Genomic DNA, 14,598 nt, shown 5'->3' with positions numbered 1-14,598 from the left:
ATTGAATTACGAAACACGTCGGTGATGATTTGAACAATCATAGACAATTGTTTACCATCAAGAATTTTCCCACAATAGACACACAACTTGTTTGCAGGAATCAGGTGTGCTATTATCGGTCTTCACACACAATTCTGATTATTGACATGTTTGTCGGGTATCACACACATCTTCTTACGCTGAATCATTTATGTTATTTTGGTCATCGCAAACAGTTCGTCCGAGTGACCTGTTTGTCGGGTATCACACTCATCTTGTTAACCCAAATAGTGTGTGTTCTTATTGATCGTCACAAATAGTTCATCCCAGTGAACTGTATTTCGTCTCTCGCACACATTTGGATCTTTATAACTATTTGCGTTATTTTATCTCATCACAAACAATTTAGATGGACTAACTGTATGCCACGTATAGCACACGCAAGTCTTATATAAATCATTCTTGATGGATCTGCCATCGCACAAAGTTCATTTTTTGATGATGGATTTATTACTATACCGTTTGTGATTCATGCATTGCACACAGTTTGGTCAAAGGGTATCCTATAAATGTGTCGTAATAGGACATTCCTACAGTAGAGAAGGTCTTCACTCAAAGTATTCACAAAGCACGGAGAAGTTTCATCAACATATGAATGAGTAAATGAAAGGTTAAGGAAATAGAACTAGGTTGCATGATAAACGCACAACATTTGTTTGACAAGTTCCTATGGTTATGACAGTTGCACGTCAGGTTAGGGCGTCTTGATATTGAACTCTGAGGAAACCTTATTCCACTTGAGCTAAACTCACTTAGACTCCGACCAATCACTCGTGGTAAGTCTTCAAGGTAGACTTCCAAGACCGTCACAAACTAGGTCACCCGACAATCCATAGTGGCTCTTGGATGATCTAGACATTAATGCCTAACCATCTTGAAAAACATAGTCTTCAAAGGTAACAAGCATCGGTTCCACACATGACAATTTATTGAGTGATGCTCAATCACTTTGAGGCTCTAGGTGTTTGGGTTTTTTCCTCACTTAAGATTCTCTCAAAGTCGTCAGAGGAAGCGTTGCATTGGATGACACTTGTCAACCTCTCTCTCGGAGAAGTCAACCAACTACTAGTTGTGGGGGCGACTATTTATAGCCATGGGCAACCGACATGCTGAGAGATAAATGTCGTGCACATATGACCGTTGTCAGGATAAGAATACACTCGATAGTTGGCACTAGCACAATAACAGCCAGATGTTTGAACTCTCAAATTCATTGGGGCACTCAATTTCCTCACGATAAGAAAATCCCACTACTGAAATTCTAAATCCTCAGTCAGACCAATTTCGTCAGCGACCACAAGAACTTCGTCTCAGTCGCTAAAGAACTTGATTGTATTACATGCCATTTACAAATCTTCAACTCAAATAAATAGGTAGGTGTATGTTTTTGACCCCCTTTAACACAAAGGTGTTTTTTATGACTCAAAAGAAGAATAAAGTAACTACGAAAACAAAGTCTTCAACCTTCCAATTCTCCACTTCAATTTCTTCAAAGGTCGCATCAAATTCTTCACTTGAAGATATACATTTTTAGGGGTCATCTTTGATCGACCAAACCAAATCTTCAAGGTCTATTTCTCCTGTGTACACTCGCAAACACATTAGTCCCATAACCCATTTGTCTTCAATACTCCAAAACCACTAAGGGGCACTAGATGCACTAATAGGCCCGCTCCCTAGCTTTCTAGGTCGAAAGCTCAATTTGTGGCAAACAAGCCAAAATATGAAGTGAAATTAATAACTAGAACAAAGCAGCGTAGGCCCTTCATCGAGGGGAACGACCCACTGCTTGTAATGGGCTTGTAGTTAATAATTGGGCCAAAATTAGCTTGGGCCTTCGATGGACCGGATTTAACGTTGTCCATAAATGGTCCTCCTAATGGGCTCAAAGTAATAGCTAGGCAAAAATCAATGTGGGCCCTATTCTTAATTGGGCCTACAACCATGCAGGAACTTTAGTAGGCCAAAAGTTCGATTGGGCCGCAATAATGGAAACGATCCAACAAGCCATTAGCAAGCCGAAATAGACCTTAGTTAATGCTTGTCTTCTTTCCATGTAGGACTCCTAATAGGCAAAAATCTAATCGGTCCATAACTGGGTCGATATATGATAATCCCAAGTACAAGGAATCATCGTAGCACTTTCTAAAGATGAAAGTGTTCAGTATGGACTGTTGAACCCACAAGGAGCAAAACGTAAGATCATTATTCTCTCAAGTTCTATCTGACACTGATACGACTCTACGTATACTGAGTGTTTGCTTTTATCTAGAAACAAGAAATAAACTACGTTGTGAGTACAAACAGGATAGCTTTGCATGATACCGAAGAACTAAAACATAAAAATAGGTGCTTCCTAAACAAAGTTAGAATATATTATAAATAACGAGTGTGTAATAAGGATGGTATGGTGTGCGGAATTGTCCTAGGCAATTGATAACAGGATCGGTAATCATTATTGCATTTTTATATAAGGCCTTTTCATCTTAGAGAAATAAGAAAACAAGAAATAAAACTACGTTGACGACTCGGAATTTTTCGTCTTATATAAGGTAATTGTCCTAGAGAAACAACAAATAAAATTACCTTGACGACTCAATGAGTTTTTCTGAATAGCCAGCACTTTTATTAGGGGGGCTGCTACCAATCCACCGGTGGATATTTACTAAAAATCCATCACCTCCACAGCCGTTCGATCTCGCCCATAGCCGTCCGATCCGCTCCTGATTTAATTCCTGAAACGACGTTCGAGTTCTAGAAACAATCGCTTTGTTGCAAAAAATAAACTTTGGATCCATTAAATCCTGAAACAACGGTCGAGTTTCAGAAACAATTTGCTTGTTGCAGGATTTTTTCCTTCGTTTTTGCGGGAGAATTTTTTGCAACAAAGATCATGTTTCAGGAATTTTTGCAACAAAGGTCAAGTTGCAGAACCACTACTAGCGAGCAGGGAAACTCTTGGCGGCGGGGCGGGGGCGGCCGGCGGGGCGGCCGACGAGCTCTAGGCGGCGGGGCAGGGCGGCCGGCGAGCTCTAGGCGGCGGGGCGGGGCGGCCGGCGAGCTCTACGCGGCGAGGCGGCCGGCGAGCTCTAGGAGGCGAGGCGGCCGGCGAGCTCTAGGCGGCGAGGCGGCCGGCGGGGCGGCCGGCGAGCTCTTCCCGTGGAAGCCGTCGTCGCCATGCCTGGATTCCTCGTTCTGCAACTACTCCTAAGTTGCAGGAACAACATCCTGAAACAATGGAGTTGTTTCAGGAAACAGCTCGTCCCGCCCGGCCACGTGGCGAACAAAGGAGATGGTGGACGCGAAAAGCAAAATCCGTCGGTTGAAAGGTAACATTTCCCTTTTATTAGGCAGAATTTTGAAGACGACTGAGACCACCGAACCTGGGGGAGGGGGTAGCACAGATTAATCCAGCTTTTCCCCGTGGTCGGGTTGTCTCGCATGATTATCCTTGGCCGGGTTGTCACGCACATGCTGGTTTCTTAATCCTGTCCTTCGGTGTAGATTTTTTGAATTGCCGACTTTAACGTTGCGAACTCTCCTTGCTTCTCTAGGGATGATTCCTCTGTGGTCGAATCTCCTATTCCTTTAATGTGCATGGAAGCGGCGGCTTGAGCGCGTCCGTTGGACAGCTTGAACGGGCGGTTGCGGCCCCGTTGTGTTGGTGTAGATCGGACCATGGAGGCGGTGTCTTGCGCGCATCTTTTGGGCGGCTCGTACAAGCAGGCGCGGCCCTAGCGTGTTGATGTATATCGGACCGTGAAGGCGGCGCCTTGCGCGCATTCATTGAGTGGCTTGTACGAGTGGTTGCGGCATGATAGCGTCTAATGATATTGGCGTGAGCTCCATATTCACGATATAAAGCCATTTTTCTAGTGAATAATTGTCCTGCATAAAATATGTTGCATGTCAGAGTAATCATTCTCAGGGATTTTAATATGTGCTAAATAAACAGACTGGCCTATAGCACCTGATCTTATTTGAATGATAGATGATCCTGTGCAACGTCCTTCGAGATGACGGCTTGTGCAGTTGCCCATCGGACAGCATCGCGCGCAGGTGGATGCTCGACAAGACCTCTTGGTTGTTAATGTATAGCAGGCATTCTCACACTAGATGTAGCGTAATCGAGGGCCGACGGGGTCCCTGGCATGAAACGATGGCTTGCCAATGCGGCTCGAGTGACTCCCTAGTAGTATCATCATCGGAGCACATGAGAGTATCTTCGCTAACTGCAGAGTTATCCGCGACGTTGACTCCCTGTGTGAAGCCGACCAATATATGTCTCTAGCCGGCTTGATCCCGTCCATGTTGGGAGCGGCGAGCCGACTCGATGATGTCGGTGCAGATGTCAGGCTCGGATCTTGGTTCGCCGATTTTGTCGATGAAGACATGGATCTTGTTGAAGGGGACCCGGAATCCTGACTCTCGCGAGTTGGCCTCTGAACCCCGAGTTGTTTTGTTGACGTAGACCTTTTCACGACGACGTGTTGAATTACCAGCTCATTGCAAGATTTTCTATCTCTGGCGAGCTCCCTCTAAGAACTCAACACCACCGTGCGCTAGCCCCACGGTGAGCGCCAACTGTCATGATTTTTGTCACGACAGATGTCCTCGTGAGAGAACTTAGGTGTGAGGCCGTCACATCTAGGTGTCGGCTTGAATGGGGTTGGTCGGAATCGAGAGACGCGAGTTTTACCAAGGTTTGGCCCCTTGCGGTGGAGGTAAAAGCCTACATCCTACTTGAGTTCTATTGATGATAATGATGATGATGATCTCGATTACAAGGGTGCTATTTCGCTACCTCTAGTCTCGAGGGATTCTACTTTTATCTTGTCTAAGACCTATGTGTTAGTCCTGACTTCTCCTGTCCCTCTTCGAGGTGCCTTGCCCCTCCTTATATAAGTTGAAGGGGTGTGCTTACGTGTAGAGTCCTAGTAGGACTACAACTGGTCTCCTTTGTATTACAAGTTGAATCCTAGTCCAGGTCTTGCTTCCCTTAATTGGAGTCCTACTCTAAATCTTATAGGTCTTCTTTGTCTCCCAAGTTGAGAATCCCTCTTGAGTATTCTTCATGAGCCGGCCCTTTGTGGTCTCTATCGGGTCTCGTCACTAAGCTCTGGATTCCTCTTTGTCATCTTATCTTAACCCGGAAAATGGGGTGATCCATAGAGCTTTCAAGCTCTAGGTCGGGTCAAACCTTTAGCCGAGTTATAATCGTGGGGAATATCCCCAACAGAAACTGTTGGGGATCGTAGTAAATTCAAAATTTTCCTACGCCATGCAAGGATCTATCTATGGAGAAACCAGCAACGAGAGAGGTTGTAGAGCATCTTCATACCTTTGAAGATCGCTAAGCCGAAGCGCTACTACGAACGCGGTTGATGGAGTCGTATTCGCAGCGATTCAGATCGCGGTGGATTCCGATCTATGCACCAAACGATGGTGCCTCCGCGTTCAACACACGTATAGCCCGGTGACGTCTCCTCCTTCTTGATCCAGCAAGGAGAGAGGAGAAGTTGAGGGAGAGCTCCGGCAACAGGACGGCATGGTGACGGTGGAGCTATGTGGTTCTCCGACAAGGCTTCGCCAAGCACCGAGGAGGAGGAATAAGAGAGGTAGGGCTGCGCCGTGGGAGAGAGATGAATAATTGTGTCTCAAAAATCCCAAAACCTCAAGTATATATAGGGGGAAGAGAGGGAGGTCTGCCTTGGCCCCTCCTCCAAGGAGGAGGGATTCGGCCGAAGCTAGGGAGGAGTCCTCCTCTCACAAGGGAGGTGGACTCCCTTGGAAGGACTCTTTTCCCTTTCCTTTTAAGCCTTTTTGCCTTATCCTTTTATCCCTATGCGCATGGGCCTTTAGGGAAAGCCTAGGACAGCCCAAAAGGGGCTGGTCCACCTCCTCTAACATCCCATGACCTCCTTTGGTCGTCACACCCCTCTCGGGGGTCCTTCGGCACCCTCCCGGCACTCCCGGTACACTACCGATGAGCCCAAAACTTTTCCTATGACCAAAACAGGACTTCCTATATATCAATCCTTACCTCCAGGCCATTCCGGAGGTCCTCGTGATGTCCGGGATCTCATCCGGTACTCCGGACAACCTTCGATAACCATATATCATTCCCTTTACAACTCTAGCGTCATCGAACCTTAAGTGTGTAGACCCTACGGGGTCGGCAGGCATGCAGACATGACCGAGACATCTCTACGGCCAATAACCAATAGCGGGGTCTGGATATCCATGTTGGTTCCCACATGTTCCACGATGATCTCATTGGATGAACCACGATGTCAAGGATTCAATCAATCCCGTATGCAATTCCCTTTGTCTATCGGTATGATACTTGCCCGAGATTCGATCGTCGGTATCTCTATACCTTGTTCAGTCTCGTTACCGGCAAGTCTCTGTTGGGGAATGTTGCATGGGAAACAAAAAAATTCCTACGCACACGAAGACCTATCATGGTGATGTCCATCTACGAGAGGAGATTAGATCTACGTACCCTTGTAGATCACTCAGCGGGAAGCGTTAAGAAACGCGGTTGATATAGTGGTACAACTTCGTGATTCAAATCACCGTCGTCCCACGATCCGTTCCGATCTAGTGCCGAAGGACGACACCTCCGCGTTCAGCACATGTACAACTCGATGACGATCTCAGCCTTCTTGATTCAACAAGAAAGACGGAGAAGTAGATGAGTTCTCCGGCAGGGTGACGACGCTCTGGTGGTGCTGATGATCTACTCCTGCAGGGCTCCGCCCGAGCTCCGCAGAAATCCGATCTGGAGGTAAAACTATGTGGAATAGGCTAGAGTTGCACGTGGCAAAGTTTTGTCTCAAAAAGCCCTAAACCACCAACATATATAGGAGGAGGGGAGGGGCTAGCCTTAGGGCACAAGGGCCCCAAGGGTGTGCCGGCCGCCAGGGAGGAGGAGGACTCGTCCTCCAATTCGGTTTGGGAAGGAGGAGTCCTCCTCTTCCCTCCCACCTCCCTCTTTCCTTTTTCTTCTTCTTTTCCTTTGGTATTTTTACATGTGGCGCCATAGCCTTCTTGGGCTGATTCCCCCAGCCCACTAAGGACTTGGTGCGCCACCCTAGGGCCTTGGGCTCACTCCCGGGTGGGTGGGCCCCTCCCGGTAAACAGCCGGAACCCATTCGTCACTCCCAATACACTGCCGGTAATGCCTGAAACTTTCCGGTGACCATATGAAACCATCATATATATCAATCTTTGTTTCCGGACCATTCCAGAAACCCTCGTGACGTCTGTGATCTCATTCGGGACTCCGAACAACATTCGGTAACAACACATATAACTCAACTATACTAAAACATCATCGAACCTTAAGTGTGCAGACCCTGCGGGTTTGAGAAGTATGTAGACATGACCCGAGACACTCTCGGTCAATATCCAATAGCGGGACCTCGATGCCCATATTGGATCCTACATATTCTTCGAAGATCTTATCGGTTGAACCTTAGTGTCAAGGATTCATATAATCCCGTATGTCATTCCCTTTGTCCTTCGGTATGTTACTTGCCCGAGATTCGATCGTCGGTATCCGCATACCTATTTCAATATCGTTACCGGCAAGTCTCTTTACTCGTTCTGTAATACAAGATCATGTGACTTATACTTAGTCACATTGCTTGCAAGGCTTGTGTGTGATGTTGTATTACCGAGTGGGCCCCGAGATACCTCTCTGTCACACGGAGTGACAAATCCCAGTCTTGATCTATACTAACTCAACGAACACCTTTGGAGATACCTGTAGAGCACCTTTATAGTCACCCAGATACGTTGCGACGTTTGATACACACAAGGTATTCCTCTGGTGCCAGTGAGTTATATGATCTCATGGTCATAGGAATAAATACTTGACACGCAGAAAAAAAAGCAATAAAATGACACGATCAATATGCTATGTTCATATTTTGGGTCTAGTCCATCACATGATTATCCGAATGATGTGATCCAGTTATCAAGTGACAACACTTGCATATAGTCAGAAAACCTTGACTATCATTGATCAACTGGCTAGCCAACTAGAGGCTTGCTAGGGACATTGTTTTGTCTATATCCACACATGTATCTATGTTTTCATTCAATACAATTATAGCATGGATAATAAACGGTTATCTTGTAACAGGAAATATAATAATAACTATTTTATCATTGCCTCTAGGGCATATTTCCAACATTCTCTTTACTCGTTCCGTAACACATCATCCCGTGGCTAACTCCTTAGTCACACTGAGCTCAATATGATGATGAATTACCGAGTGGGCCCAGAGATACCTCTCCGTCACACGGCGTGACAAATCCCAGTCTCGATTCATACAACCCAACAAACACTTTCGGAGATACCCGTAGTGCACCTTTATAGTCACCCAGTTACGTTGTGACGTTTGGTACACCCAAACCACTCCTACGGTATCCGGGAGTTGCACAATCGCATGGTCTAAGGAAATGATACTTGACATCAAAAAAAACTTTAGCACACGAACAACATGATCTAGTGCTATGCTTAGGATTGAGTCTTGTCGATCACATCATTCCCCAATGATGTGATCCTGTTATCAATGACATCCAATGTCCATGATCAGAAAACCATGATCAACTGTCGATCAACGAGCTAGTCAACTAGAGGTTCACTAGGGACACATTGTGATCTATGTATTCACACATGTATTACGTTTCCGGTTAATACACTTATAGCATGAATAATAGACAATTATAATGAACAAGGAAATATAATAATAACCAATTTATTATTGCCTCTAGGGCATAATTCTAAAAGGGAAATCTGAACAATTTTCTTTATCGCTCAGTACAGCTAAACTGATTGCCAATTTGATTGTTTAGAAAAAAAATCAAACAAGATTGAGATCAAGAGAAAGAGAGAGGAACGACGATGTACACATCACAAATCTTCTCCTCGTCCCTACAGAAACTCGAAAGCACCCCCCGTACACTGAAGGATTGAATTCATGGAACACACATGGGTAATCAACGGGCACACACATGGAGTTGCAGCGGCGTAGGAGGGAGAAAGATAAGACTGCGCGCAAGGAGATGAGGAGGAGAGAAGTGGAGGCGTCGACGCTAGGAGATTTCGAAAGAGAACACCACTAGTTCTCCAGATTGTGGTCGTCCCCGCGCTAACTTAGATCTGGTCTCCTCGTGATTGCTTCCGTGTGGCCATGTCCGCTCCCGTGACGCGATGATCTACCGGCAACCGCTCTGCTCCTCTGCAGTTGTTGTTGCGGCGAAGGATTGGGATGGGAAGAGGCGGAGGCAGAGGCGGCGGAGGCAACCCTAGCTAGAGGAGGAAACAAGGTGGGGACGCTTGGGTGCTAAGGGTCACGGACATTTTGTTTTCTCCTCCTTCAGCATAATAAAGCAGGTGAGTAAAAATCCTATGTGGACACGTCCAATGCTGAGCTTGTGGTTTGCTTTTGGAGAGTTTAGAGAACGTTTGATTTTCAGTCATTCTTTACCAAGTCAAAATTTAACAACCGTACTTTAGTTGGCAAGCGTTTAGTTTTTTACCATAATTTGGTTTGGCATAATTTATTGTCTGTGTAGCCCATTTGTTATAGAGTCAAAAAAATTGTCAACTTTTGTCAAAATTTAACGTTTGATTTTTTCAATCACGCTTTAATGACTTGCAACTCTTTAATTTGATAAAATTAATCTTCAACCAAACAAACCCTTAATGTCATTGCTCATGCTTGTATGGGAAGGCGCGATGGTGCCCCATCCAACCAACCATACCCCGAGCAAGAATACCCGCCCGTCCTGGCTTCTGCGCTGTATCCTCACCGTTCTCCGGACCCACCCCCCACAACGTCTGGTCACTGACAGCCGTGCCCCGCGGAACTGATCCCCGCACGTCACCGTCCGTCAAGCAGCAACGACGTGACAAATAAACGGCCGCGCCCGCCACTCCGCGCCGATGACAACCCACCCATCTCCACTGACACCTGTGCCCCAAACCACTGGCCCTGCGGACCACCACCACGCGGGAGGTGGGCCCGGGGTCACGAGGCGAAGGGCTGGCTGGCTAGACGGATGGATGGCAGTTGGGCTCACCGGGCGCGCCGTCGCGGGCAAGTGGAAACCGCCTCCCCGATAAAACCCTCGCGCCCCTCCACGCTCTCGCCTCTGCCTCCGTTCCCCTCCGCCCCGCGCACGCGCCACGCATCGCCCTCCCAAGAAAGAGTCCCGGCCAACCGCCCCGAGATCTCCATGGACGCCGGCGCCGCACACGCCGGCGCGGCGGCGGGAGGGCCCGACGACGCCGACGCGGCCTTCTTCTCGCGCCGCCGGTACCGCTGCTGCTGCTTCTCCGCGCCGTGGCAGTCGTCCTCCTCGTACGCCCGCCGCGCGCCCGCGGGGACGACGACGGACGAAGAGTGGTGGCACCAGGTGGGCGAAGCGGGCGCAGGGGCGAGGGCGGGCGCGGAGCGGCGCCGGTGGTGGCGGCGCGGGGTGGACGCGCTGATGAAGGTGCGGGAGTGGTCGGAGCTGGTGGCCGGCCCGCGCTGGAAGACCTTCATCCGGCGGTTCCGCCGCGGGCACCGGCACGGGGCCGCCGCCGGCACCGGGGGGCGGAAGCTCAACTACGACGCGCTCAGCTACGCGCTCAACTTCGACGAGGGCCACGGCGCCAGCCCGGACGCCAACGGCGGCGAGTTCCCAGTGTACCCCGACTTCTCCACCCGCTTCGCCGCGCCGCCGGGCTCCGCCAGGTCCTCCATGGACCTCGGCGGCCGCGACGCGCCCTCGCTGTTCCACCACCCGCTGCCGCAGCAACCGCACGCTCCCCCCGCCGCCGCGCGGGGCTGACGGCGCCGGCCCACCCATTTTTATCTCTGTTGTAGTGGGGCGGCGGAGGCGATAAGGCGGGGCGTCCCTTTCTTGCTCTTGGCCGCTGGTGGCGGTGGATGGTGTCCATAGGCTGGTGGTGCTGCTGCTCCTGCAATTCTTTGGTTTTCTTGGCCTCGTCTCTCTCGTTCGCCATTGTATAAAATCATACAATTACAGTAGTAGTAGAACTCAATTTTGTCGTCGTAATTTGACCGGGAAGCTCCTCCTCGCTTGTATCTATGAATGATCATCATGTATGAAGCAGATATTTGTAGATTCCTGTTTTCGTCAGTCGTGTTGCACTTGATTATATTACAAACCGAGGAGATTCTTTGTTTGACCTTTCATTCATTGCAAAGATATTTGGATGTTAATTGCAAAGATATCTATCGCAATTTTTCTTTTTTGCAAAGATATTGGCGCATGAAAATTCTAATCGTATAGTCCAACAACTTAGGGGTCCAATAGAGACTGCAACCTCGCCTCCGCTAGCTTTCATCATTCGTCATTGCAAAGATATTGCAATAAAAATGGTAAGCACTAACTACTACCCCCGCCATTTTTAATTGTTCTAAAGATTTTAATATAGCTATATACGTTTGTATATAAGCATATTTTAAAGTATACATTTATTTATTTTAATTTATACGTGGTCCGTATTAGAATCTTTAAGAATACTTGAGGCATCTCCAACATCAATCCTTAAATCTTTTATAACCATGTGCAACGCATTGTTTGGACCGTAGAAGTCATCCAATGTAATTTTGTACCGGTTTACGAAATGATTCGGACATAATATTTCATCCAAATCGGAGACAAACATGGGAAGGTTTTACGAGAGTCCCGACCGCTACTTTGCAGGCATTAAAACGACACACCGGCCGAGAACGCGCCGCAACTGTTGCGCATTCAAACGATACGACGGTAGCTCGTCCGTCTGCCGACCACATTGACGGCACCCGGTTGCCCAGGCGTCTCTTCCGACGCCACCCATCCTTCCGTCTATTGCCCATCATTGCTATATAAACAGATGCCTCGGTCATAGCCGCAGTCGTTAGCCTTCGATCCCTGTCCGCATAAATTTCACCATGGATTCCTCCCCCGCCAAAGCTCTCTGGGACAGGCTTATGCTAGACTAGAAGAAGGAGATGGCTAGCATTGTTGTCGGTTGGCTGGCCGATAGGCAGCCGAAAGACGTCGACGACCCAATGGAGGACGTGACCGACGATGACCAAGCGCTGCCCTTCTCTTCCTCCTACGCAAGGCCCTACTCCGTCGTGCCTCCCTTGCCGGTGCACCGCACCATGACCATCGGCGAGGCCCTTGCCCATTACATGGATATTGTGCAGGATGAGTAGGCCGACGCTGCCTACAACCAGCACCTCCTTCAGGAGCACCTGCAGGCGAAGGAGCAACTCGGCGTCGGCAGAACTATCGCAACCGACACGAACTTGGCAGAGCAAGAGGCGTTGCTCGACTCCTACCACTCTGTCCGCGAGATCCGCCTCGCCCGCCTGGCAGTACCGACAACGGGTGGCAGAGGTGGCGGCCGTGGCCAATGATGACGAGGCGATCAAGGCGGTGTTCGACTTGACCAACGAGGATAACGCCTAGGCTGCGCCTAACGAAGTCGGCACATCCACGGGTGTCGTCGACAACGAAGAAGCCCCCCCCCCCTTCGGTCGATGTCAAGCTTGGTGGGCTCAACATCGACGGCTGATTAGTTGCTAGGCGGCGACGTGGAGGTGAACATCTGCGCTTGCCCGGGTATCCGAAGGAGGAAGTTACGAAGGCAGAGCTGGAGAGCGTCGGAGTCCAAGATGAAGAAGGAGAAGCTTGAGTTCTCTCATGGTCGATCACATGAAACAAGCGCGGCGATCAACTAGATTATGTATTAATTATAGCTCGATAGGCGGACTAGAATGTGAAGGTAATGAAATTCATTGTGTTTATATTAAATTCGCTCATGTTTGTATAAATTCTATTTCGTTGGTTTGAATTGTTGGCTAGATGTATGCGACTAGCGCTGGATGTCATGTCCACGGACATATGCGGAAGGAAATTTAGGAGTCCCTATTGAGGATGCTCTTATACCCCCTTCATATAAAAATACTTGGGAGGAAAGTGGATGTATCTAAATGTATTTTAGTTGTTGATACACTTATTTTTATATTTTTATTATAAATAAGTCGAGACGAAAGGAATATTTAGGAACGGATACTATAGTGCAGCAACTTAATTAAAAGACTGCAAATCTGCTAGTGCACTCGATGCTCGGAAAGATGCGGGGGGAGGTTGCAATTGCAACCGCGTGTCCGGTCGGTGTCAATATAATAGCCACTCGTCTGACTGTCCATGATGAGACGAGATTTGGATGCTTGATGTTGCCGACACGATTCGTGCAATCACATCTGCATAGTTGCATTAATCTGGCACCTCAAGAACCAAAATAGAGTATGCCGGCGCTGCTTAGCCTTTTGTCTTCTGAACTGCATGCTTCGTTGGGACAGTGACCTCTGCAGCTTGTCGATGGGCGAAGCGTGTTGGGCAGCTGGGTTGCGTGCTGCCCGCCCGTGTGCCTGGTCCAAGACCAACTGACCCAGCACTGCATATCTTCTCTGGACATGTTTAGGCCACGGCATCACAATAACCGGTTCGGTTGCTGCAGAGATTAGGGCAGAGCGAGACAGCACACAAGTATGTATTGCGCTGTGAGAAGTTGACGGGGATTACAGGCAACTACGGATCTCAACTTATTCTGAAGGATCAAATTACAGCATAAATGTAATATTCCCGTCGTTGATGTTAACATCCGGCCAATCCAGACCCCTTGCTTAACTCCACAATGGAGTCTTGAGCACCTGAAATGGGGATGACGCACACACTATACTTTTCTTTTTCGGGCAACATGTGACAACACTTTAGTAACTAAGTATAGTCACAGATTAAAGAAACACGAGGACAACCACCAAACTTTAGTAAGGAATTTTATCACCAATATCGATGGTGCCAAAGAAAATATATCCATCTAAGGTGTTTCTTTTCTAGAAAACTACTCCCTCCGTTCATAAGTATGAGATGTTTTAGTTTTTTTTTTAAATTGGATGTATGTAAACATATTTTAATGTGTTTGCTCACTCAGTCTGTATATAGTGTAGATTGAAACACCTGAAACATCTTATGTCCGAACGAAGGGGGTTGTGAATGGAGGAAGTATTATTCTTCAAACTGTTTTTTATGCTTCTACTTAGTTGAACTTTCTCATAGCTGGATCTAAAGCTATTGCCCCCCACCCCCCCCCCCCCGGTCGCCTCCGCTTGGGCGACTCGGGCGGCGCCCAAACCCTAGCCGCCGGGGGCGCGCGCTTCCTCCTTCCCTCCCTCCGTCACCGTCGAGGCCGACGACGGTGGCGGAGCTTCCCTCTCTCCTGCGTCCTAGGGGTGATGCGGAGCCCGTGGACGTGCGGAGGATGGCCGATCTATCGGAGCGACGACGATGGTTGCATCGACGATGACGGGGGCCGGCCCTGCCTCGGGCGACGGCGGCTGCAGGCACGTCGGGCAGGCCTGTCACGGGCAACGACGTGCGACAATTGGCCTGGTTCAGGTGGCGGCGACGGGCTATGTTGCGGCGACGTGTCATCCGGCTTCAGATCTGCGGCGGTGTGGAGGGCCTGGTGGGCTG

The 14,598-nt window shown here is 48.6% G+C and overlaps 1 protein-coding gene across 1 annotated transcript; it reads left to right on the top strand.

Moving 5' to 3' along the window:
- Positions 1-9,707: 9,707 nt before the first annotated feature.
- On the top strand, positions 9,708-11,188 carry LOC123409421. The gene has a single exon (XM_045102328.1). The coding sequence runs from the start codon at positions 10,117-10,119 to the stop codon at positions 10,891-10,893; it is 777 nt and encodes a 258-aa protein (XP_044958263.1). The 5' UTR covers positions 9,708-10,116; the 3' UTR covers positions 10,894-11,188.
- The last annotated feature ends 3,410 nt before the right edge of the window (positions 11,189-14,598 follow it).

This window comes from Hordeum vulgare, chromosome 7H, assembly GCF_904849725.1.
Source record: "Hordeum vulgare subsp. vulgare chromosome 7H, MorexV3_pseudomolecules_assembly, whole genome shotgun sequence".
In the NCBI taxonomy this organism is placed as follows: domain Eukaryota; kingdom Viridiplantae; phylum Streptophyta; class Magnoliopsida; order Poales; family Poaceae; genus Hordeum; species Hordeum vulgare.
Note: the sequence above shows the minus strand (reverse complement) of the source record. Positions and strands in the feature narration are given on the sequence as shown.

Excerpts from the sequence above, each read along its gene's own strand:
- LOC123409421 (XM_045102328.1), top strand. The coding sequence starts at position 10,117 with ATGGATGGCAGTTGGGCTCACCGGGCGCGCCGTCGCGGGCAAGTGGAA.